At 33.2% G+C, this 27,066-nt stretch overlaps 1 protein-coding gene across 1 annotated transcript; it reads left to right on the top strand.

The window, feature by feature from the left end:
• The first annotated feature begins 528 nt into the window (after positions 1 to 528).
• LOC111054361 (uncharacterized protein C2orf42) lies at positions 529 to 26,778 on the top strand. The gene is made up of 13 exons (XM_039430551.1): positions 529 to 690; positions 3,144 to 3,427; positions 4,055 to 4,201; positions 5,641 to 5,772; positions 7,038 to 7,220; positions 7,831 to 8,028; positions 9,955 to 10,164; positions 12,729 to 12,917; positions 15,814 to 15,934; positions 18,801 to 18,940; positions 19,434 to 19,607; positions 25,213 to 25,360; positions 26,347 to 26,778. The coding sequence occupies exons 2-13, from the start codon at positions 3,215 to 3,217 to the stop codon at positions 26,493 to 26,495; spliced, it is 2,004 nt and encodes a 667-aa protein (XP_039286485.1). The 5' UTR covers positions 529 to 690; positions 3,144 to 3,214; the 3' UTR covers positions 26,496 to 26,778.
• The last annotated feature ends 288 nt before the right edge of the window (positions 26,779 to 27,066 follow it).

Raw genomic sequence — 27,066 nt, 5'->3', positions numbered from 1 at the left:
CAATTGTAAATAACAAACTTATTGAAAGACCACTTCACTGTTTGTGGAAATGAGGGAATAGTCCTTTTTTCAGCACGTCTACAACAGGAATAGCCATGCAGTTTTCTAAATGTATGTAACAGAGGTTGTTGATACTGCCTATCTGGAGACCCCAGTCCTTGGCAACGATTCCAAGTATTCCAGTACCGGTAAGTGAGTAGTTTCTCCGTTTCCATCTTGGAATGATTATACTGCAATATACCAATAGTTGAATCATTTTTCCATTTCATAAAGTTATGAATGATGTTTGTTCCAGATGTATGTGAAGGTAGCATAATAAATAGATCAATATTAATTTCCGGTTTCAATCGCTAGGCCAATGCACAAAATGAAAAACACACAAGATGGCCATGTTAACATTCCTCAGTGGACCCAGTTTGTCGTGTGCGTGAGCGACATACTGGGTTGGAAAAAATATCCCATTTTCGTTGACTCAGTTTGTCACGGTACTCATCCCAAAATACAACGTCGTCTGTTGCCAGCTGTTTTAATTTCGCTTGTGCTTGTGAATAATATTGTGAATTGAGATTGTTGTTTATTGTTTTATTTATATAGTATGTTGTAAACTGCATTGTTTAAAAAATATACGACTACTATTTATGAAATTAAGTTCTTCCGGTAGCTTGATTACATGTAGCCTACTAATATACGGTAAGTTATTTTCTTACAATTTTTCTAAAATCAGAAAGGTTATCTCGTATTACAGAAACTGCGTTAGCTTGTGGCTTCATTTTTACATGATTTTATCTCTGTTTTTACTTTTTAAACATTAAAACTCTATGAATTTGTAGTAGACGTCTTAATATAAGTTAAGCCGACGTCTCAACCTTCCATATACCGATTTGAGAACAAAATATTCTTGCTTGAAATGACTGAACAGTAATCAAAATTGTTAGCAAATAAATTCGCTGCTGTAGTCTCATCTTTAAGCGACATTTTCATATTACTTTTTCAAAAGTAATTTTTACCAATAAACTTCAACACTTTTCAAGTTAAATAAGCAGGGATTAATCATTTTGCTTCAAGTTCGATTGCACTCTTAATTATTTTTGAGGTTATGTGTTATGTTGATTCATTATTATATTTTGAATAACTTAATGCAGATTACAAGAAAATACATTCATCATATAAATAGAAAATTCTTCTATTGTATTAATATAATTCTGCTGCTACTGTCTTAACGATGAGTGAAGGCTTTATTCAATATTGGTGTAGCCTGTAGTGGCGTAAAGGTGCAATTATTCCTTAGCGACGATTGGAGTGGCTTCTGTCGCTGCTAATAAAGCGAATCGCACCTCAACTCACCCAAGTAGCCAGAAACAATGGTCTTTTCAACTCCACAGTCCAGCCTCAGTTACAGTCCCTCGCACCTCTTACCTACATTTCTCAAAAGTATCAGACTGAGCTAGTCTTCAGGGATTACGAATTTAATTAAGTGATGGAAAGTACAGAGTCTTTAAGCTCTGCATTTATTAGCGATTCTTAAGAAACTTCACAAAGAATGCTTTGGTTGTCACGTCTTGTTTTACCAATTTGTGATTGGCTGTGAGTATTCTCAAATTTGTCTATAAAATGACTAAATGACTATTAGAAAGCAACCAATTCTACGAAATGAAAACAAAACAAGTGCAAACATAGAATTTGAATCTCAAATAGTTATATCTCCAACTAAATTACATCAGATTATCAGTTACTGAACTGAGTTATGATTATCAGTTGTTGAGTCATGATAAAAGCCTAAATGTGCCAGGACACACAGAGAGCGATATATAGGCAGTGGTCAGAACGGTCATAATAAGAGTATCTTTAGAGAAAACATCTATGAGGGGTGTAAGTTATGTGTATTCCTTGATTTAAGATTTATTTATTGGCAGAACACTTAAACAAATGCAATATAAACAATTCAATAAAAAATTCTAAAATATAACAATAAACGTTAATAGTCATCATAGTCACATCGTTATACTGTACATACAAAAATACATACAAAAAATGAGACAGAGATCAGCAAATTCTTTATAATATAAAAAACATTTTCAAAACAGGTATATCACAGTTAAGAAAATACAAAGACATCACCACAAATCTCCATAACTATATGGACAGCAGTCAATTAAAATATTTTTAACGCAAACCTTTAAAACTATTAATATCACATTCTTTAATATGAGCAGGCAGTTTATTAAATAACCTCTTTCCAAATTCAACAAAATTTTTCAAAGTTGAATGGCAATTGCACTGTGATAATTTAAGTGCTTTTGCTTGTCTAATCATTCAGACTGTCAAGGTAACCACTCACAATATCGCTTTGACAAAATACTGTATTACCAGTGTTTTCAGGTCAGTTATCTTGTTTTCAGATCAGTTAAGTATTTTCTTGTCAAGTCTTACAAGTGTTTTCAGGTCAGTTAACTTGTTTTCAGATCAGTTAAGTATTTTTTTGGCAAGCCTTACCAGTGTTTTCAGGTCAGTTAAGTATTTACTTGGCAAGTCTTAGTAAGTTTAGCTTGTTAATGGTAAAATATCAAGATGACATCGGAAATTGGTACTGTAACACATTAGGCCTATCTGAATATATTTTTCTGAAATCTTAAACCAGATAAGTATCAAATCAAACAGCCGACTGTGGGAACAACTCAGCCTATCCCTTCCCATACATCAATTTCTGAGTGATGAACCAGAAATAAGACTGAGATCACGAAGACCTCCATGGTTTAGTTGTAGGATGAGCAACCAACAAATCTTGGACACATGGAAAGAGCGGTGAGAACAGAATGAGATTGGAGACACAGTAAATGTGACAGCCTCTCCAATAGGTTTTTCAACCTATTGACATTCATTTAATGTGACCTGGAGGTTGACATTTGAAATATGGAGATTGATTTTCTGTGTAGGGTACTTGAACCCAATTACTATTTTTTTCTATGTTTTACGTTTTGACAGAGCCATTTGACTGGCAAGCACTTCATACAGTGTAAATAATGTTATTTATGTTCGTTTTCTTCCCTCACGCCATACGCATATATATGTATAGATAAGCTATAATGAAGCTTATTGGAATTTCCAAATTCCAGAATCAATTGCATTATTTATGTTTTTTCAAGGTAAAACAAAAAACGTCCACAAAGTTGACGATGTGAGAAGCAGTTGAAGAGCTCAGCCGTTTTAAGTGACAATGACACCAAACGATCGTATGAAGGCTTTGCTCTCAGATCTTGGCAAGTCGACTCTAAGAGGTATTAAAAAATGTCCCAAGTGTGGAACATACAATGGAACTCGTGGCATCTGCTGCAAAAACAAAGCTTGTGATGCCGTCTTCAAGGAAGCCGGTGAGAAGCGTAAAAACTCCACGGAAGTGTGCAAGCTTGTGACTGGATATTCCACTCAGGTGAGTCAAATCAAGCTATGTTTGCACCTTTTTAACCATTGTTTGAGCTCTTACCTATTTTATAATTCACGATTGAAAGGTTTTTAAAGATACCAAGGTTAATAGAAGATAGAAGGTAGAATACTCGCCCTTAGAGCAATAATAAAGACGGGCTCCATAACGTCTTCACGCGAGACTCGAATATAAAATTACGATCAGCTGATGATTTTTCTACCTTCTATCTCTTTACCTTGCTTAACGCGCTTCCACTCTAAAATTTAATACTTGAATCAGGCCTTCAGCCCGACTGAAGGCCAGAAAATCAGGAACGGATCCAAGTAAGAAATTATGAAATTTGATATAATGAGCTATTTCTGTGGTGTCCTTATGATTTGGTCTAAACTTGAGACATCGACTTTCAGTCCGGCTGGAGGCAGAGATATCCAGTTGGGTCGGTCGATTTCACTATAGTGAAGTCCACGTTATAATGACAGTATTTGATCTACTTTGATTTTGCTATCATTGTCTATCATTTGACAAAGTCGTTCACTCGTCTCTATTTCTTCTTCCTTTTTTTCTCTCCAGTACAAGTTGAAATTATTACAAAATTATTAAGGATTAAACTAAGTGTGATTTACTATATTACAGATATTCTCGGTTCGTATCAGAGACAAGGGGCCTGATTACCGTGGCTTTGTGCAGTTGCCGAACCTGGCTGGCAACATTCCCTACGATGAGGCCCTGTGCTTTGTCGAAGCCTGCCAACGCACCTTTCAAGCTCATCTAGGGTGTCATGTGAGTACCGTATCATCGTTTTTACTATCCTTTACTGAAGTCATATCCAAATAATTCATAATATGTCATATTCCAATACTTCCATATTAGAGCGTGCTTTGTACGAAATAACACAATTTTAAGACTCTAAATTCACAATCTTATAGAAAGTCTAAAAAATGCAATATTGAACATATTACTCAATAAACAATGAATTTTCTCTATCTGAAAACAAGTTTACCTCCAGACAATATCAATATCAATTTAATACTCTGACTCGTCCTACTCACAATCCTACCACGTGCATATTATGGTATTTTGCAAAGCCAATATGTACATAATACAAAATAACTCAATAACTCAGTTTTCATTCCCCATGAAATACAGCACGATCAAGCAAGAGTTTCACAACCCCACAACTTGAAAAATATACAGTGTTCTTAAAAAAGGTATCCATAAGTCAGGGCGTGTTTCCTTACTTCAAGAGAAGAAAAAATCTAATAAACAAAGGTCCGAAAATGCTTGGTTACCAAGTTATACAGGGTGAAAAATTTAGTCAGAATTTCAGTTCCCCTGCTGAAACGAAGCCCTGTGGGTATTTGTTGGCTGTTAATTAAGATGTACAATTTAGCGTATTTTATTTAAAATGAACTAAAAAATTGAATAAAACCGTTTCCAGACCTGTAGCTAAAGTAATTTTTAAGAGATGTGACGGAATACGCGAAACTTGGTACCGAAAGACAAGTTTATTAAATAAAATTTAAGGTTTGAAGCAGATTTACTTTGTTAAATGTACAATAAACACAGAATATTTTTTACAATACTTGTAGAATATTCAATTTCGAAGTGGAAGATGTAAAATAAGTCTATAATAGACAAATGCAACCTTTAAAAAATAATCCTTAATTACATACAAAACACATGAAAAATATACAAAATCTGAGAGCTTAACAGAACGTCGTAAACATACGTACATCATAATGTGTTCGTAGTTTTCCTTTTCCACAGAATTATAGATTTTTCATTTGTGGCACTCTTATTTGATCGTGCTATTTTCTACGGGGAATAAAATCTGAGTTATTGGGATTTTTTTTAATTATATTTCATTAAAACTCCAATATTACACTAGTAGTTTATTTTGACTGAAAGAAACGTCTTCCTTTTTCGACATCCCTTATTGCAGTAGGCCTATTTGAAACCTATGAACCTTGCCTGAACCTGTTTTAATTTTTAGTAATAATAGAGAAAGATGTAGATTATTGGATGAAAATTGGATAAACTAGATTGTGTTTATTTGGGGAAATTTACTTGATCCATCACTTGGACATTCCTAAACGGAATCAGACTTTTTTCTTCATTTATTTATACATTCCAAAACATGTTTAGCGAAAACATTGATGTAGTTTACTATTGAAAGAAGTACATAGGTGCATAAGTTTAATTTGTTTTTGGTTTTTTAGGAGAAATATGCTCCAGTAATCCCGATTTGTCAGCACATAGAAGCCGCCCTTCGCTGTGAAAGTATTGCTCAACCATTGGACATCACAGAAGAGTCAATTGCTTCTTTGAGTATGTCCACTGAAATGAAGGAGGTACACTTCATTTATATACACAATTATTTATTTATTTATTCCATTGACAATTACAAATCATAATTATAATAAATATAATATGATTGAGAGAAGACAACAGGCATAGCCCAAAACTGTCTTCTCCCAAATTTTTACAAATAAAAGTTTCAAAAAAGAATAAGGTTAAGATTTCACTTTCACTTCAAAAAGTCCAATTTCCACTTCAAAACTAATGACTAAACTAAAAATTTTGAATTTTGATATTTAAAAACTGATTAAAATTAATTAATTAATTTATTATATTTTGCTTGAAATCTTTCTGTGTCCTTGTGAAGATGATGTTGTGGTAGATATCCATATTGAATGAAAACGAGTTAGCATTGACAAAACCACTAATTGATATAACAATTTGAGAGACTAGGTTCGATTGTTACACCATTATCAATCAATCTTTTATTGTCAAGGAAAATAAAAATGTTACAAACAACGTCATTCTCTACAATAGCTTATACAAAGACCGACAATACAATTAGTAACAGTAAAAGTTTCAATTAGTGTCAGTTTCTAATAAATTTTCATTCTCGTAGAATGTATATTAAGTAATATCTTAATAAGTTTTTCGAGATTTTGGATGTTGTTTTTTATAAAAATATGATTATTAACTCTTTATTATGATCAAAATCCGGGTATAAAACTGGTTGGCATGAATGTTCCACAGTATATCTCAGTAAGCAGCAACATATGTATCAACACAGTTTTGTTCAAGCTGCAGTTAGCTATAGAATATTCATCAACCATTGTTGTAACATCGCAAATCCAAATAATTTCAAATATTTGCTAGGCTTAAGAACATTTTTCTTATTCGTTCTGTAACTGTAATACAATAATATGTCTATTTCCTTCTAACTTGAATCAAATTATATTATGTCTTCTCAAGTCTCAACTTTCTTAGACCTGGTTTCTAGTACACTTATTCAATCTAATGGACCATCCAATCCATATTAAACCAGTCGGTTTTATAGTCCATTAAATTTAACAAATGTCATTAAAAATGGTCTTCAGTCTTGACTTCATTAAACTCAATTGTTATTTAATTGGATGGATTAATTTTATTCCAAAAATGATAGTTCAGATAAGTGTAGCTAATTATATTAATCCTTGATTAGCTCGTATTAAGGTTAAAGTCGGTTGTTATTGTTATTGATTTTGGTTGGCATTTAATATTAATATTGGTTGGTATTGGTATATTTTTGGATTTTTCAAAGAAATACGTTAATATTTTGCAGGCGGTTTGGCAGCTAAAATCGGAATCGACTAGTCCAATAGTGCAAAGGGTGTCGCGACACATAATGGCCGTCAAGTGTGAAAGCAACTCTAAACATCCTCTCGGCTATCTCCACGTCTCATTCTTCTTGTATAAAACTAAGGACTGTCAAATTCAGTATTCGTGTAGTTGTCCTTTCTATAAGGTAAGAATAAATCTTATAGATAGTACTAAAAAGTACTGATAATATCAAAAATTCAAAAACTATTTGAAAAAGTATTTAGTATTTGATGAAGCTTTTTATAGTGTACAAGAGTTTCTCTCAGACTCGAATTAGGTTTAACTTAGTGAATTTATTCATTTATTTATGTAACAAATGACACTGTTGTGAAAACATTGGTAGATAAAATACTAAGGCAATCCTTATACTATTTAGTCTACCAAGCATAAATTTTTAAATAAGCACAAAGCAATGTTATTATAAGAGCACTTTATTTTATATGTTGTCAAGTCATTACAGAACACACACGCACAATTAGGCTACATTTAGACTAGATGATACATTTAGAATACCTTATGTTTTCTTCACTTGTCCAATTTTCAGTAAAAATACATGTAAGCAGAAAGTTTTGAATTTATATAGATTAAAAACCAAATTAAATAACGCAGACACACTCAATATGCACTTAGAACTGTAAAATATTGAGGTACTTTGAAAAAATTCCATACAATTCGTTTCAATAAGACATTCTAATGTATAAACTTTTGATACTGTGTGCCCAGTGATACTGTGAGTTGTGACGGCTATTTTGCAGACAAAATCACAGAACCGCAGCGACATGGAAGGATTTGTGTCGTTGCGCCGCTGTGTGCACTACTACGCATGCGTGGCGGCCATTGCTGGCGACGCCAAGCTGAGCGAGGAGTTGGCCGCAGTGCTGGAAGCTGAGCGCCCCGCCCCCCCTCCCGTCAACCACTTCCTCAGTCTTGAACTGCTCGAGACGCCTGGCCAGGTGCGTCAAGACAAATTTTCAACTAGTACACTAGACCAGATTGAAACAAAATAGAATATGAAGTACCCTTCTATTTTCCACAACACAAAACTATTTTCGACTCTTCAAGAATCAATTTCAAGTGTTACAATGATTTACCAGTCATTTGAAATAGCTCTTGAAGAGTTGAAACTAGTTGTGTAGTGAAAAATAAAAGGGTAGGTACTTGATATTATGTTCTATTGTGTTTCAATACTTTGGCTCGACTCACACTACTTCGACTCAAATCGTACGACTCCAGTCTCTTAACCCTACGACTTTCTTGCTCATTGTCACTACTTCAGATTCATGCTACTCCATTTCTAACCTCACTTCACCTCAAATTTTATTATAATTGAACATCATGAATCTAATCTAATTCTTATTATTGTCTTATCTAAAATTATAGAACAAAAAAGAAGTAACAAGAAAGAAAATGTGCTTTAACCATGAAGATGAACTTCAGAGTTCAATTTCTAACCTCACTTCATCATAAATGCATGGTACTTCGCAGCTCAAGTCGAGGCTCGACCAGCATGTCGAGTCGACGCTCGACTCAGTCTCACAGTCGTGAGGTCGCAGAAACTAGAATCGACTAGTCTGAGTGTCACCATTTGAAAACACATGCTGCGTCGAGAAGAGACTAGAGTCACAGTCTCTTCTCGACTTCAGTCGCGTAAGGTGAATTGTGCCTTTCAGTTTCAGTTAGAAGTGAACGTCACTGTAGCTAAAGTTGTGTATAATAATTATTAAACGAAAATTCCAATTAAATGCTGTAAATCTCCCCGAAGACTTCTGCTACTGCAAATATTGACAACAGGGTAAACAGCTAGTTGGAAATTCGATGAGCACTACTATACAAAAAATATTTGTCATTACCGGGCTGTTAGCTGTTTACCCTGTTGTCAATATTTGCATTAGCAGAAGTCTTCCGGGTGATTCACAGCATTTAATTAGGATTTTCGTTTAATAATAATTATTCATTAATTAGGATTTAAACAAATGGAACTTCCAATTTATTTCCATCTTTTTAAAGTTGTGTATATTGTGATTTGACTTGTCATATTCTCTTCCCTGGAGTTTTGAAAAAACTCGAATGCACTATTATTTCTACGACACCCAGAATGTCCTGATTGGCTGATTCTCACCAACAGCTGATTCTCAGTCAATCGAGGACATTTTGGGTGTTGTGTTGGCTTGTTGGAACGTAGGTCAGCAAGGTCTATAGATCGATAGAGGTCATGACACCAATGTTCATTTTGAAGCTAGACACAATATGTCTATTCCATAATATATCAAAATATACTGGTAATATACTTGAATTTACTTCCATTAATGAATGAAAGTATACTTTCATACTGAATATACTTTCCATAATGAATGTTCTTCCATTATATCAAAATAATAAGGCCTAGTTGCACAAAAGCCGGTTAAATTCTAATCCTGATTAATTTCACATTTTTCAGAACCAAACAGAGAGGCTTTTCCGATAAGAAGGCTTCTCTGATTGGTTCTCGTGAAATTAATCACGATTAAAATTCAACCGGCTTCTATGTAATTAATTATATATACTATACTATTTATACAAGACTATATTTATTTACTAATAACATAATTTATGCAATTATGTATACTATACTATTTATACAAAACTATATTTATCTACTAATAACACGTTAGCTGCTGTTTATCAGTTCAGAGAAAACTCCTATAATGACATTATAAACACGTTAGCAGTTATAATAACTGCTATTATTAATTCTGTGGTTCAGGCTAACAGCAAGTAAACAAATTTTTCAACTAGCAACAAAACGGCCTCGTGTCCAGACCTCTTTCTATACACTTTCCTCGTCAGTGGTCAGCTTCAGATTTTGTTTTTAATACAGTTAATGATAATTTGAATTTTAGGTGATAGTTCCTGAGATTCTGGATGACGAAGAGCAGCAGCAGGAGCAGCATATTGAAGAGGTGGCCGATGGAGCAGCTGATGCTAATGAGAAGCAGTTGGTGGCCATTTTTGGAGATGTGGTCGACGTTGACAACTGTGAGGTGGAAGTGGAGATGTTGCCCGTAGAGACGTCGCTCTTGCAGCACATGCTGCCTGATGACATCACTCAGGTAACCATGCACCATCGTCTTGTAGCTCGCCTCAACCTGTGCTTTCAGTAACCAGAACGTCTAGGTTCTGTTGGGTAGTTAGAATAGAAGGTAGTGTTCACGATAAGGGCCCGGCCATACAGAGAGCGATTTGCGATTTCGTGGGTTTCTGTATCTATATCTAGAACGCATATCTTAGTTGAAGGTTTATTGTAGAAACCTATAGGATCGCAGATTGTGCTCTTCATGGCCGGGCCCCAAAGATTATCACACACCCAGCTACGTATAGCTAGAAATGCACCGTAGCTTGGAAGACGTAGCGTAGCCGTCCTATCTTCCCAATGTTGAGTCACGCTACGCAATCTGTCCGTTCACACTAGCGTAGCGTAGATTAACATTGGGAAGATAGGGCGGCTACATCTTCCGAAGACATACTTCTATCTAAACGTAGCTGGGTGTGTAATTCAAGGAGCAGAATCAAAACGGCTGATCGTATGATCCAATTAGAGATCCGAAAATGTATTTTCCCTATACTACACATGTTAAATCAAGCGACATTTTTTATAAAAGGCCAGGTCACTCGATATTATTATTATTTATTATAAAAAAATCCACATAACTTGCGAGTCTCATGACCTATTCAACGATTCATTTTCTATTTTTGATAGTGGCAATACTTTTAGGCCCAGTTCAATCAATCAAATAAATTTATTTTCCATTTTTACAGTATATACAGAGCAAATTACCATAGTTACGGAAATAATTACAAGTAACTAAAAAATCACAATCATACCCTAAAGAACATTACAAAAAATCATTATTATTGAAAATAATCCCAAAGGTTACAAAAACCTGTTTGGGCAGAAAAAAGGAAGTGTTACTAATCAAATAAAATCAAATTTTATTCTCACAATTTACAAATAATACAGTACAGTTACAGTACCTACATTTATATATACCCTTACGTTATGAGAGACTCACATGTAGGCTTAAGCCTGTGTTTGTGAGGGCCTGGCGTAATTCGCTGAATTTAAAATCGATAAACTAAATTATGAAAATTGATATTATATTAAACTAAATGAAGAAAAATACAGATTAAAAAATGATATGAGTAAATGTTGATATTATAGGAAGAAAACAAATAATTGGCTGCAGAAACAGCCAGTTATAATTAATGACTAAAAGTTAGTAAAACTAAAAGGTAGATACACTATAGCAATGCAATATTAAATACCAAGTTATAAAGAATTTTCCAAACTTAAAATGAAAGATGGTGATGACGATGGACAATCCAATCAAAAACATGTAATACTATAACAGTAAACTACACTGGCTACAAAAAAAAATAATAATAAGCACTATGGGACTTGGATTTCGAAGGACCACAGACAAGATCACCAAGTTCCACATTCCCTACCTATACTAGAATACTTATTAAATCTAATAGACCATTAGAACTATAGATTTAATATCGATTTAATAATCCATGAGATTTAACAAGTGTCCTAGAAACCGGGCCTCAGACTTATGAATATTACATAATTCTCGACTATGTAATGGCATGTAAAAAACGGATTAGTGATAAGGTGCTTTCAACCTTATAGGAACTGTACTACTTGCATATGGGATGGGCACGTTATTGTCGGTCCCGGCTGAAGTATGACAGTCGTAAGGCCCACTGACGGCTCAAATGATATATTCAGGCGAGGTGGAACCTTCCCGCAAGGGACTCCCCACCAAAAAGAGGCATACGAATTTACTTCTTTACTGTAGTACTACTTGAATGTGGTCATAGAACAAAGATAGCATAGAAGATATCCCATGATATAGGTCGTTTAAATTCCAAATTTCAAGCAGATTTCATGTTAATTCAAGCCAATTACTATCGACTACTGTCTATTATTACTTTTTTGGCCGGGGTGAGAGTGTAAGAACGGCACAGTATGAGAGACCTCATCACATTGCTTCACGAAAAAGGACTACTACGACTATCGGCTTGAGTTGACAGTGGAATAATAATAATTATTAGTTGACAGTGGAAATTGGAACATAAACGCCCAATACCACAGACTATCTTCTTATGCTATATATACTTCATGGAAGCTGTTTCGTTTGAGTTCAAAAACAAACATATTTTTGATGCTAACCAAATTAGTCATACTTATAAAACACGACGTAAAAATCCAGGATTATTCCAGTTCCCTATTCATAGACTGACTCTCCTCGAAAAGGGACCGTATTATTGGGGACTCTAGTGTTTTAATTGTATTCCAGAGGATATCAGGCTGTGTAGCAATTATAAATTATTTGTATCAAAGATAACTAGGACTCTTATAGAGACTTGTCCTTATACCATTGAGGAGTGTTTTAGAGCATTTATAGGACTCCATTGTTTAAATGACATGTTATATGTCACGTGAGAACTGCTCAGAATTTGTGGTTTCACACACAAAAAAAAATATTTTCTCTATGATGATATATTCAGTCGAGGTGAGACGTTCCCGCAAGAATTCCCCACCAACAAAAGCCATATGAATTTGCTTTATTACTGTACTACAGGGATTTCTGTTATGTTTGTCGTGCAGATGCAGGGCCTGGAAGTGGTGCATAGCCTGGACATGTGTGTGAATGAAGAGCAACTGGTGATGGAGCAGCCAGCCGCGCGCACTGTCCTTGTCAACCAGAAATCGCTGAGTCAGCTGTTGGCGACCACCCCACCACCCTCCGCCCTGCCGACTCCTTCCGTCCTTCCTCTACCGGATCAGCGTCAGAACGTACGTACGTTTTCTATTCAATCAATTTATTTTTTCACACACAGACAAGATACCTGTTGACTTTAGTTATACTATTCTATTAAATAAGAAGACTAAGAAATTGTCAAAAACCACAGATTAATGGTATGTTTTTTATGTGTATTTGTATGTTTTTGACAATTTCTTAGTCTTCTTATTTAATATGAATGATTACCACAATATCAACTTCTCAACTACACAAAAAGTATACTATTTTACATACTGATACTATTAGTGTAATATTTTCAATTTTTTTACCCTAATTAGATTAGAAATAAATCTTTATATGCTTTTTTTGTTTTATAGGGTTTGCGTTTTGCGTTTTCGCTGCTTTATCAAGAGCAAATCAACGTAAAATGTTCAAATTTGGTACAATTTCCATCCAAGTTCTAGAAATTTAGTGTTAGAAGAATTTCAAAATTTCGCCGAAATTCAAGTTTTTATGCTTTTTTTCAGTTTTATAAGAATTAATAAGTGATTTTCAGTACAGTTTGAAATTTGATACAGTTCAACTAAGGAACAAATTGTTTATGAGACAGTTAAACATGTACAATGTATTGAAAGACTTTTGCATATTACATAATTCTCGACTATGTAATGGCATGTAAAACGGATTAGTGATAAGGTGCTTTCAACCTTATAGGAACTGTACTACTTGCATATGGGATGGGCACGTTATTGTCGGTCCCGGCTGAAGTATGACAGTCGTAAGGCCCATTGACGGCTCAAATGATATATTCAGGCGAGGTGGAACCTTCCCGCAAGGGACTCCCCACCAAAAAGAGCCATACGAATTTACTTCTTTACTGTAGTACTACTTGAATGTGGTCATAGAACAAAGATAGCATAGAAGATATCCCATGATATAGGTCGTTTAAAGTCCAAATTTCAAGCCGATTTCTTGTTAACTCAAGCCAATTACTATCGACTACTGTCTATTATTACTTGTTTGGCTGGGTGAGAGTGTATAGCTGCGTACACATATTCGCGCTTCCAACCAGCACCGAGCACGCTCCTCCCTCGTACCGCCCTCGTACCACCATCGAACCACAGTCGCACCGCCCACGCACCCATCATGAACGTTATGGAAGATGTTAGATCTTCTCGCGTTCCCCGGTCGAACCACTGTTGCTCCCCGGTCGATCATCAATCGCTCTGCTGGAGTGACGTTCGGTTGCGGAGCAGAGCGAAAGTCTGTACGCACCTTAAGAAAGGCACAATAGGAGAGACTTCTTCACATAGCTTCACGAAAAGAACTACTATGACTATCGGCTTGAGTTGACAGTGGAATATTATTATTATTAGTTGACATTAGAAATTGGAACATAAACGCCCAATACCCTGGACTATCTTCTTATGCTATCTACTTACAGTTCCAGCAATATACTTCCTGGAAGTTGTTTCGTTTGTGTTCAAAAACAAACATATTTTTGATACTAACCGAATTAGTCATACTTATGAAACACGACGTAAAAATGCAGAATTATTCCAGTTCCCTATTCATAAACTGACTCTCCTCGAAAAGGGATCGTATTATTCAGGACTCAAGTGTTTTAATTGTATTCCAGAGGATATCAGGCTGTGCAGCAACTACAAATTATTTGTATCAAAGATAACTAGGATTCTTTTAAAGATTTGACCTTATACCATTGAGGAGTGTTTTAGAGCATTTATATGACTCCATTGTTTAAATGACATGTTATATGTCACGTGAGAACTGCTCAGAATTTGTGGTTTCACACACAAAAAAAAATATTTTCTCTATGATGATATATTCAGTCGAGGTGAGACGTTCCCGCAAGAATTCCCCACCAACAAAAGCCATATGAATTTGCTTTATTACTGTACTACAGGGATTTCTGTTATGTTTGTCGTGCAGATGCAGGGCCTGGAAGTGGTGCATAGCCTGGACATGTGTGTGAATGAAGAGCAACTGGTGATGGAGCAGCCAGCCGCGCGCACTGTCCTTGTCAACCAGAAATCGCTGAGTCAGCTGTTGGCGACCACCCCACCACCCTCCGCCCTGCCGACTCCTTCCGTCCTTCCTCTACCGGATCAGCGTCAGAACGTACGTACGTTTTCTATTCAATCAATTTATTTTTTCACACACAGACAAGATACCTGTTGACTTTAGTTATACTATTCTATTAAATAAGAAGACTAAGAAATTGTCAAAAACCACAGATTAATGGTATGTTTTTTATGTGTATTTGTATGTTTTTGACAATTTCTTAGTCTTCTTATTTAATATGAATGATTACCACAATATCAACTTCTCAACTACACAAAAAGTATACTATTTTACATACTGATACTATTAGTGTAATATTTTCAATTTTTTTACCCTAATTAGATTAGAAATAAATCTTTATATGCTTTTTTTGTTTTATAGGGTTTGCGTTTTGCGTTTTCGCTGCTTTATCAAGAGCAAATCAACGTAAAATGTTCAAATTTGGTACAAATTTCCATCCAAGTTCTAGAAATTTAGTGTTAGAAGAATTTCAAAATTTCGCCGAAATTCAAGTTTTTATGCTTTTTTTCAGTTTTATAAGAATTAATAAGTGATTTTCAGTACAGTTTGAAATTTGATACAGTTCAACTAAGGAACAAATTGTTTATGAGACAGTTAAACATGTACAATGTATTGAAAGACTTTTGCATAATTAATGACAACCAATTTTGGGTATTTTTAAAGTTTGTGTCTAAACAGAGGTTAACGTTCCTATATGTGCAGGTTTTATTGAAAACCAGTCGTTAGGTTATGTGAGAGGCCCTGAAATTGATCAGTTGCGACCTGAAAACTCTTGACACCAGACCTGAGCCAGCCTGATCACTCGATATTATTTTTGAAAAATGAAAGTTACTTGTTGATTTTCAGGACGCTGATAAGTACAAAAAATGCAAGTCGAAGGATGAAAATTCATTAACCGTATCTAGCGAAAAGAATGCTCAGAAGATTCTGCCCAGTCTGGCCAAGCGAAAAAGAGCACCGAACCTTTGTAAGTAGTGTAGATTACGAACTAAGTTTTGCTTTTATTTACTTTATTTATTTATATAAATACATACATGGAGACAACAGGTTAAACCCTTATATGTCTCCTTGAAACATTACAACATCTTCATTCAAAAATTCGATTTAAAATAAATAACAAGCTAAGAATAAAAACGCGTCCTAACAATAGAAATATGGGTTTTTATAAAAATCATATCTTAAAATTATTTCCGAATCTACTTTCAAGGAGAAAAAATGAGAGGTGGGAGAATATACACTTGAAAAATATCTTACATGGACACAAACCATGTAATACAGAACAAAGAATCATGTGGGCACTGAGAGAAAAAAGAAAGAAAAATGTCATAAAAAAAGATGAAAAATGTCATATGGAAACCTGGCCACAAATATCTATACTAAATGAAGCCCTTCAGAGTGTTGCGGAATCTGCCACGAGAGCACCCAAAGACGTCTAGGCGCCCAGAAAAGAGATTGAAAAGCCTATGGAATCTATTAATTGGAGAGTTATAATGACTTTCTGTTCTGGAGCGTGTTACAAGAAAAGAAAACTAAGGGCGACGAGCTGTGGATGAAATAATATGGAATATTAAAAAATATTTTAGTTAACATACCAAGCTGTGACACTTCATCATGTCTCCATCATTTGATCTCTACATATTGAACTATTCTGCTCTGTAGAAGATTATTCTTACTCAAGTTCACTAGGTAATAATTCAAAATACTTGTAATTTATTCTATTCACAGTAAATGCAACATTCACAACATAGACGGCTCTGGCAACCTCCCTGATCTCCAGAGGCATTTTTATCGTAGGATTATAAATGGCTACATGAATTCCTACCATTTCATTAGTAATTAGGTACTATAGTGAGGCCCACGTTATAATGGCAGTGTTTGAACAATGGTATTTCTATCCTTGTCTATCATTCAACAAAGCGGATAGCGCTATCTCTTTCTCGCTTTGCTCTGTTGCCAGATCGTATTTTAACAATGTTGAATTAATAATTAATTAACAAAATATTTCATCTTAATTATGAAATAATTGAAAAATATAATTTCTTGCTTAATAAATATAAATGATTATTTTAAACGAGAATGAACAGTTAATATTACATCAATAAACCTGTATCAGCTACCGTCTATAGAAGGCATTGACAAGACCGAGGTTCGGCAACGTTGTTCTCCTATATTTCTCCACTTCCATTATAACGTGGACCTCACTATATTATAATACACAAATAAAAGAGAGAGACTATAATTCGCATTGTAATCCCACTATTATTCGGTCGCCTGTGTATTTAATTTCGAATTTTCCAGGTATATAGTTTTAGAATTGCATGGCAACGTTGTTCTCCTATCTTTCTTCACTGCCATTATAACGTGGACCACACTATAGTTTCATGATATTTTTCATGGAAATGACATTATTCCAAAATGTTGTGTTTCCTTGCTTCACTCATAACCGGCTGTGTACGCCGCAAAACTTTCCGATGTCTCTTGAAAAATAAAGAGGTTCTTTTGGAAACTTTTGATTTTAAGAATATAAATGACATGATGAATATATGCCATTACATTATAAGAATATAAATTCGTTGACTGTTTGTTGGTGGAGAGTCCTTTGCGGGATCGACTAGTTTTATGAATATATTAGAGGAAATTAAATTATTTCAAAGTTTACTGCACTATTCTTTATAGGTTATCTGTGATACACATAGTTATCTGTGATATTTGTTATTTATAGTAGACTAGCAGGTAACCCGTGCTCCGCAAGGGTCCATATTAAAACTTGACAAACTGAAAACTTGTCATGAAATCATGAAGAATTAAAAATAGGCCTATAACCATACTCTGTAAATTAAGAATCTATATGCAAAATTTCAAGTTAATCAGTTCAGACGTGATGATGCATCAAACATGATTTTCCTATCCCCTACCTGTACAAGCCAGTTCTTTCCTTTATTATAGTGTAGATAAATTCATGTTTGTAGTTTGAAATAAGAAGGCATATGATTAAAAAACAACAGGCAACACAACTGCCATTCTACTTCCAATGATTATTTCAAACTGAACCAAATCAAATTATGGATTTTGATTTTTGTTCGGAATCTCGCTGAAAAGTCGCCTCTGGAAGTGACTCAGAAATAAACAATGGTTATTGATGGTTCAGTCACAAGAAAAAACCAGTAATTCTCCATGGTAGTAGTCATTTATTAGAGTTGAATTTATCATGTTTGTAGTTTGTAATAACAGAAAATTACTAGTACCCTTGTTAAATTTCTATCCAAAACACGACTAGTTTCGGGTATTTATCCCATTCTCAAATGGCTCCTCCAGCAAATCAAATTAATAAATTCGATCATCCGCCTTACAAGCCTGATTTGGCCAGTAGTAACTCATACCTTTTCCCCAAACTCAAGATATGGCATTGAGGGAAAGCTCCCAATTAAACGAGAAGTTCAAAAAGAACATAAGCTCACTCGAACTCGTTCTATGAACATGGTTTTGGTAGGCTATTTCACTGGCAAGACAAATGCCAAAGGTCTCAACCTTCACGGCAATTATGTTGAAGAATAATCATAAGTGTAAGTAGCTTTTAGTGGGGAAAAAGTATTTTATACATATTCGTCTTGCATTTAATGAAAAACAGCGTTTTTTCATGCGTTAAGCGTTTTCTCATGACTAAATGAAACAATTTATGTTTGATTAAATTAATTGAATGATATTAAATTAATTGAATTCATGTTTTTAGTTTGGAGGCATTTGATAAATAAAACAACATTACTTTCAAGCCGCTGCAATCTAAAGCGTTTCTCACGACTGAACGATAAGAATTTATATTTTTGGTTTTACAGCTGCCAAGGAAGTATATGATGAGAATGCGACAAACATGATGTTTTTAGAGTGGTTGTCGTCGGTCACTGAATCAATCAACGAGACAATGCATTACCAGTGCAGTGGCACTCCGGATCCACTCATTTTCAGGTGTCCTCAGGTCAGTCCAATCTTTGCATTTGCTATCCTTTATCCGATAAGTGTTATTGAGATTCCACTCGTAATTTTAATTTTACTTGATAAGTACTGACTCTGTAAATAGTTGTAAGAGGAGGACAGAAGTCCGAATCTGAGATCTCAGGAAAGATCTGACTTGTTCACTTTCAAATTTTTAATCGATTATAAAAGTTGATTTTGTATAATATAGTCTGTGCAAAGCTTAGGTTGCAGCATTGCGCTTATATCGTGCTGCCAGATTTCCCAGAATCAAAATCTGAGAATTGATTGTGTGAGAGAAAGAGCGAAAAAGACAGAGTGGGTCATTTTGATAGAAATACGGCAGCAGGGTTATCCTATTCTTCTAAGAAATAACATTGATTATAAAGCACCGTGCTGTTAACTAAAATTTGCATGAACAGATTTGCATGAAAATAGAACATCTTGGCTGTTTTTCCATTCATTATAGTAAAACATTTGTATGTTTTTACTTTCAGAAATTCTACGAGTGTCTGAAAGAGCGAATTTCAAACGCTGGCCTCAAGAAGAGGTTGCCGAATTCAACGATTATAGTTACCAGAAAAGATTCGCCTCCGTTTGGCAAATTCACTAAATACACGTGGATTATAAATAATATTATCCAGCTCAAGCACATATTCGAAACACCTCAGGTACGTTGGGTTATAACTAATAATCATACTAATGAATACTTAGTTGTTAATTACATTACATCGTAAAAATTGGTCATTCAAATCAGGACCGATTCAATTGAGATAGTTATTTGTATATCTAGAGTGAAAAGTACGACTTTTTCTCCCTGAGGGAAAAGTTTGAAGCCCGAGGCGAAGCCGAGGGCAACAATTTTCCTGAGGGAGAAAAAGTATTTTTCACTCGTGATGTACACAACATTTTTCCTCCATCTACATTTTTTATAGAAACTGCAAATAAAATCATTTTAATAACTTACGTATTGGTGACAATGTTTCCTAACAACATAACCTAAAATCTAAAACCTAAAAACTGGCCGTCTGATTGGCACTGCCGATTGCGCTATCTACCGGCTAAAGTTGTAACTTTAAATTATATCAGCTGGGTGTTTACCAAAAATGGCTGACTCTAGATCACGCGGTTCAGATTTGAATTGCAGATCAAAAATATTTGTTGGCTGGTATTTTGAATAGAATAAGATATTTTAAAAATTGTATAAATTTTTATCGTCTACTAATATTAAGAATATAATATCATACAAACATATATTTCATAAGTTGATCAAATTTCTGGTTGTGGTATTGAATTCAGTTGACTCAATGACAGACACCTCTATTATGCTTTCTCATCTGAGCTTAGACCTTCTTACCTATTACAATGTAGGTTTCAAAATAGAGATGCTCCCCATGTTATTTAAATGGAGTCACTTTTACTCCCTAGGGAGTTTTTCTGTTTTTTACTACCGAGAGCGAAAAAGTGACACTTTAGTATTAGGTTTCAGGGAGTAAAGTAAGTACTTTAGACAGTAGGTGGAGGAAAAATTTATTTTAAACTGTCTGAATATAAACTTGAATAATATTAATGCATCCCGTTCAATGCATCCCAATGCTGACAGTTTGAAGTAAATCTCAATAAACCTATACTTTTTGATTTCAGTACTATTAAACTATCCATTTACTTTCTACTATATTTATGAGATAACCTTCTATTAAATTATTTTCTATAATAATGAGTTGAAAATCGTAAAATCGTGGATACGAGAAAATATTTTCCCCTGTCAGTTTTTTTTTGCTGATGCTGATGTTGGTAATGATACGAATAATGAGAGATAAGTGAACCTACAGTTTTAGGTGGATTGCAAACCACCAGGAATCTATTTTTGAACTCATAAATGGTATTCAGAGAAAATTATTATTATTAAACGAAAATCCAAATCAAATGCTGTAATCTAGCTGTTTACCCTGTTGTCAATATTTGCAGTAGCAGAAGTCTTCGGGGTGAACTACAGCATTTAATTTGGATTTTCGTTTAGTAATAATATCTAATTCATTAGCATTTGAATAATTGCAATATCTCAGTAATTTTCATCTGTATTGGGGCGTTTCGTGTGTCTACTTTGATTGTATCCGCACCGAAACCCCACTTCAGAGATAGAATCATTTGATACTCTTATTTTCCAAGAAGGATTTTGCCTCTTGTCTAATAAAAATATTCATCATTCTACTCTGGATCCTAAACTAACAAATTTACCATTTTCATTAAGTTGACAATGCGTTGGCAATAAATAAAATACATTGCATCTGATTACGTTTATTGAAAACTTTTCAAGTTTACAAAATAAAAGAATGTTACACAATAAAAAACTTATTACTATCAAACCTATACTCTGAATTATGTTTTCTTTTTGACAAGACCTAATTTTTAAAATAATGAACAAATTTTACTGATTTTCTCAAAATAGATTAGATTAATTAATTTTTACTCACGTGAATTTAGCCTACCCAAGATTCCACTTTTAATTTTAAACACCTTAAAAAATTTAAATTGACACTTTCAAAAGTTACATTAACAAACAAATTTTCTACTTTATGTTTAATTGAACAAATAAATGAAATAATAAGCTATTAATTAGAATTTTACCAATAAATGTGGAGCAACCAAATTTTTTGTTCTAACTCGTGGAATCTCAGGTGAAAAAAGGTACGGAAACAAACAGGATATATTATAAACTTCCTTTACCTGGAGCAATTAAATCTCAATGCTACTGAAATCTGAGTTATATAATTCAATGTATCAACCAAATAAAAGTTAAATTTTAAGTTATAATCTGGTTATTTAATTTGTACACTGTCAAAACTTTATAAAAAATTAAATAAACTATTGTTACAATTCAAATGAGTTCATTTATTCAACCTGATTTATTGACATTAAAAGGCGGCAAGTTTAAAATTTTGTTTTGGCGGTACGATCAACAAGTTTGAACTACAAAATTAATTTTCTCTCAAGTTAACTTGATAATATTTAATGTGACATTTTTCATTATTTTTTCTAACATTACAAATGCCCGCCTTCAACAATAAAAAAAATTTATTTTCAATTTTGAAAAAATTTAAAATTGATTTTTTTTTATAAGTGTAATTACACAAAGTATAGAAATTCTAAATCAATATTATTACATCGAATATACTGAAATAATTATTTTTTTTTTATATAAAAAGCAATTGCATTAAATTCTCATAGCAAAATTTAAGTATGTCAAAAATATTCAAATGATTATTAATTCATATAAGAAAATTACAAAATTATTTCCGTTACATTTTTATGCATAACAATCTAGAATGTATATTGTCAAAATTTTCATCAAAATGAATACCTTATAGATACAAACAATGTCAAACTGTAAGAATAAAATTCCATAAGTTAATAATAAATGAATATAGATTATTAGAATACAAAACAAATATAGAATAAATCAATGATGTATAGTGGATATATTCATGTTATAAAAAACATTCTCAAATACTCATACTCAATTATAGTCTATTTACGAAGAATAGTTCAATATATGAAGACACTTTCAATATATTTACGTCGATGAATGTTTTTTGCGATGAAATGTTTTATGTGATGATCAATGATGATGAAGAATGTTTTTATTCCAATGAATGCGAAGATGGTAGCAGTATAGAACTCTAGAAGTTCTTGTAGACCAACTCGTTCTTGAAGTACCATGGAATTGTAGTCATCAGTCATCATTGAAGAATTATAGTCACAAATTGTAGACATCGCAAACATCTTGTTTCATTTTTCTTAGTGCTTCTAAAATTTTTTAGGAGTGATTTTTTTTTCTTTTTTATTCTCGAAGATAACATAACAGCATACAGATTTCAGACACATCTTATGCAGTAATAACTTGTAGATACATCGTGAATAACTTGAAGATATTGTAGATTTTAGTCATGATTTTTTTTTTTTTTTTTTTTTTTTTTTTTTTTTTAGCATCAATGAGAAAGTTCATTTGATAGAAGTTCTTGTAGAAATAACTATTTTATTCGATAGTTATTACGAGTTTTGAAGATCAATTTGACATTTTGTAAAGCAGGAACATTGTTTACAAAATCCATTTGACTTGGATTTAGATGAAGATGTTACAAAAATCCATTAAACTTGGTTTTATGCGAATCTCGAAGATCAATTTTAACAATTTTTTACAACTGGAACATTTTTGGATTTAGACGAAGATGAAAGTTCATTTGCAGGCACATTCGTAGATACATCTCGTTATTTTTTAATCACTCATTTCTTTTACTTCTCACTTTTACATGTCCATACTCGTTTAGATAGCACTTTTATTTGTAGTTGTAGTTGCATTATGTGCAAGTGGAAAATTTTGAAAGGATTAACTTAAGGAACGGAGTGAGTTGCTAGAAAGGATTCACTGTTGCCAATATCTAGAAAGGAATAGCTTTTTTAAGGTAAGGTAAATTTTAGGTAAAGGTTTCTTGCAATGCAAAATCTTGAAGTTCTTGTGACTATAATTTCTGGAACACCCTCTATGTGGAATGACATCTTTACGCTGTGGAATGGAGTTAGGCCACATCTCAGCTTGAAGTTCTGCGACGAAGTTCCATACCACTACCATTTTATTTTCAGCAATTTCGTTGTCGTAGAATATTGAAGATTCGAAGATATCATTCACATTTGTATTATACGTTGCAGTGTTATTCGATGCACTAGTAGTCACTTTCATGTCAAGAATGTATGAGCATTTAAGAATAAAAATTACTATTTAATTTTTAATAAGAATAAAAAATATATTACGCAAATATATTACGTATATAAAAATATATAAATATATTAGAATATATTACGCAAATATATTATATATTATATATATATATTACGCATATTTTTATTCAATAATTATATTATCCCCACCAGGGATGCCATTTGGGGCGTTTCGGGTGTCTTACTTTGATTGTATCCGCACCGAAACCCCACTTCAGAGATAGAATCATTGATACTCTTATTTTCCAAGAAGGATTTTGCCTCTTGTCTAATAAAAAATTCATCATTCTACTCTGGATCCTAAACTAACAAATTTACCATTTTCATTAAGTTGACAATGCGTTGGCAATAAATAAATACATTGCATCTGATTACGTTTATTGAAAACTTTTCAAGTTTACAAAATAAAAGAATGTGTACACAATAAACAACTTATTACTATCACACCATACTCTGAATTATGTTTTTTTTTGACAAGACCTAATTTTTAAAATAATGAACAAATTTTACTGATTTTCTCAAAATAGATAGATTAATTAATTTTTACTCACGTGAATTTAGCTACCCAAGATTCCACTTTTAATTTTAAACACCTTAAAAATTTAAATTGACACTTTCAAAAGTTACATTAACAAACAAATTTTCTACTTTATGTTTAATTGAACAAATAATGAAATAAGAAGCTATTAATTAAAAAAAAATAGTATAGGAGACTCAACTTGTCCTCTTTTGAGCTCTAATATCTATTTGAAACCAGTCTTGTGAGAAGACTCACAAGGTCATTAGCTGTACATTCCAACACTTTGATGATGGAGGAGTACGCTGTACAACTATTATCACTAATATTATTTGATACAAGTAGTATTTTAGTTTCATTCAAGTAAAGCATGCCATTCACTATCCGATTTTTGTTCAAGTTGTGGTCCAAAATAATTTTTTTAGGATTTTGTATCATATACTTATTATTGAATTGATATCAAGATCCAAGAATCTCATGAATATTTTGATATCTCAGGCAGGGTACCTATCTCAGGCAGGGTCGATATCAATTTGATCATAAATAAGTATATGAATGTTTATTGATACCTTATCCAATGTGAATGTTGGACGGTGAATGGGGCTGTTGGATGTTGGATTAACTAGAGATTCAACACGAAAGACCGACATCCAACTAGCCTTTTTTTCCATTGACTAGACTGTAGTTGGATAACCGGTCGGAGTGTGAGTGTTGAAACATCCGACTATTGGTCTTACTAGTAGTCCAAAATTGCTTGTGGATTCACAACATTCAACATTTGTCCATACATACAACATTCACATTGGATAAGGAATGGCCTGCTTTAGATATTAAAATATTATATGAAATTATGGGTCTCGATATCAATTTGATAATAAATAAGTATATGAAAGTAATTTTTCATCGCATTCTAATGTTTATTTGATTAGACGATAGAATATTTAAATATTATCTGTATCCATTTCTTCACTTTGTTTTCTCAGGTATCTCTTTTAATAGCCAGAAGTTTTATAAAGAATAGTGATGGAAGCTATGACGTTTACAACGCGAGCAGTTCGTATGAGCATTTCGCCAAGACTGAGAATACACCTAGGATAAAACCTCTCGAATATAAAACATTCCTCAAAGTTGGTAAGGCTTTATTCATTCAACATTACAAATTTATTCAACTAACATTCTTCAATAATAATAATGACCTCAGTCTCTCTGCTTCTCTCATATTTCGAATTAGTTTACTCTAGTGTTCACAAACGAGCCGACTCATTTTGTTCTCACAAACTGAACACTATTCTTGCCTTGCAGTATTTGCTTTTAATTTAGTTGTTTCTCTTGTTCACATATTCCTAATACCCAGTATGTATTTTCTCGGGTGCATAACTGAAACGCTCCATTCTATTGTCCTAGTGCATCAGAAAAATTTACTGTTAAAATTACATCAAAACTGTGCTAAAAATATAAAGATAAAAATTATATTTGTTCTCAAAAAATGTTCAATGATCGCTTTGAGTCGATTTCTTAATCTTCTCTGGCCCTCTTAACTATTTCTTCTACAATGTTGGGTTTTTATATCAGCGTAAGTTTATAGTCTGCTCATATCTGCTCACTTCTGGAATAATATAGTTAACTGTGTAACTTGTAATTTATCCATGTATTATAAAAGTTCATATTAAAAGTGTATTGTGTAACTTGTAATTTATTCATGTATTATAAAGTTATATATGCACTGTAAAACTAATAAGATAATTTTCAATTTTTATTAATATTATGAACTTCGAAAAATGCAAGGGAAGGTGAGAGATTTTAGTTATTAAATGCTTATCGATTCACAATACAAATAAATTTATAAAATTTGTTTATTGGAATAGCGAGTTATCAAATAACACTGGATTTCTGTTCTATCAATTATTATACACATGCAATTTTGATTCATTTTTTCACTTTTATTCAGTATTTGATTTTCTCGTGATTGGAGATGAAGTACATTATTTGATCCGTCAAAAGGGATTTTAGTAAATATTTTAGGTATGTGTTATTTCAGGACACAAAATCCAGTATTAGTTGCCATAAGTTGTGAATTTCTTCTAGTAACATGAATCAAATATTGTTGTGTTTTACAGGTTATAATTTTAAGGAACAAACTAAGCCTTCACCGTTCATCATAGAATGGATCCCCGACATTCTGCCCATGACGAGGACAGGTGAACTGAAGTTGACCTTCCAATTCGGACATCACTCCCCACTCACCTCAACTCGTATCACTAATTGATGTCATTTTTAATCGATTATAATATAGCTTTAAAACTGGAAATGTTGAATAAGTGTTTCAACATGGAAGGAAGTACAATATTTAGGTACTCTATTTCTACCAGAATTTTGTGTAAATATGTATTTTAACTAAGTTATCCCGTAGAAAAAGACAAATATTATTTATGATTTTATATTATTTATGATTTTTTTTAAATTGATATAGTATTATTCTTAAGTTGAAACTTTGTACATTCTATCTTTAATTTATTTAGGTACCTAATTAGAAATTGATTCCATTCCTATTTCAAGTGCTTGATTTTATTATACCTTTATCTTCGATATCAGAATTACTTTGGGAGATGAAAAGATGAACAAATCTTATGCTGCTTTCACACTCTTGCCAAGTGCGTAAAAATTTTGATAAGCGCGAGAGTGGATGATTACCGCTTGCATTCAGTCTGCGCATATAGATGTATTTACATTAACTATATAACCACAGTATGGCCATTGACTGTCACGCTTTTGATTGGCTAGCTCGAGCACGTGGTACAAATCCGCCATTAATATTTCAAACTCTAAAATCCCATCCT

The sequence above is a fragment of the Nilaparvata lugens genome, chromosome 1 (genome assembly GCF_014356525.2).
Source record: "Nilaparvata lugens isolate BPH chromosome 1, ASM1435652v1, whole genome shotgun sequence".
In the NCBI taxonomy this organism is placed as follows: domain Eukaryota; kingdom Metazoa; phylum Arthropoda; class Insecta; order Hemiptera; family Delphacidae; genus Nilaparvata; species Nilaparvata lugens.
The sequence above is the reverse complement of the archived record's forward strand: the minus strand, read 5'-3'. Positions and strand labels throughout refer to the sequence as shown.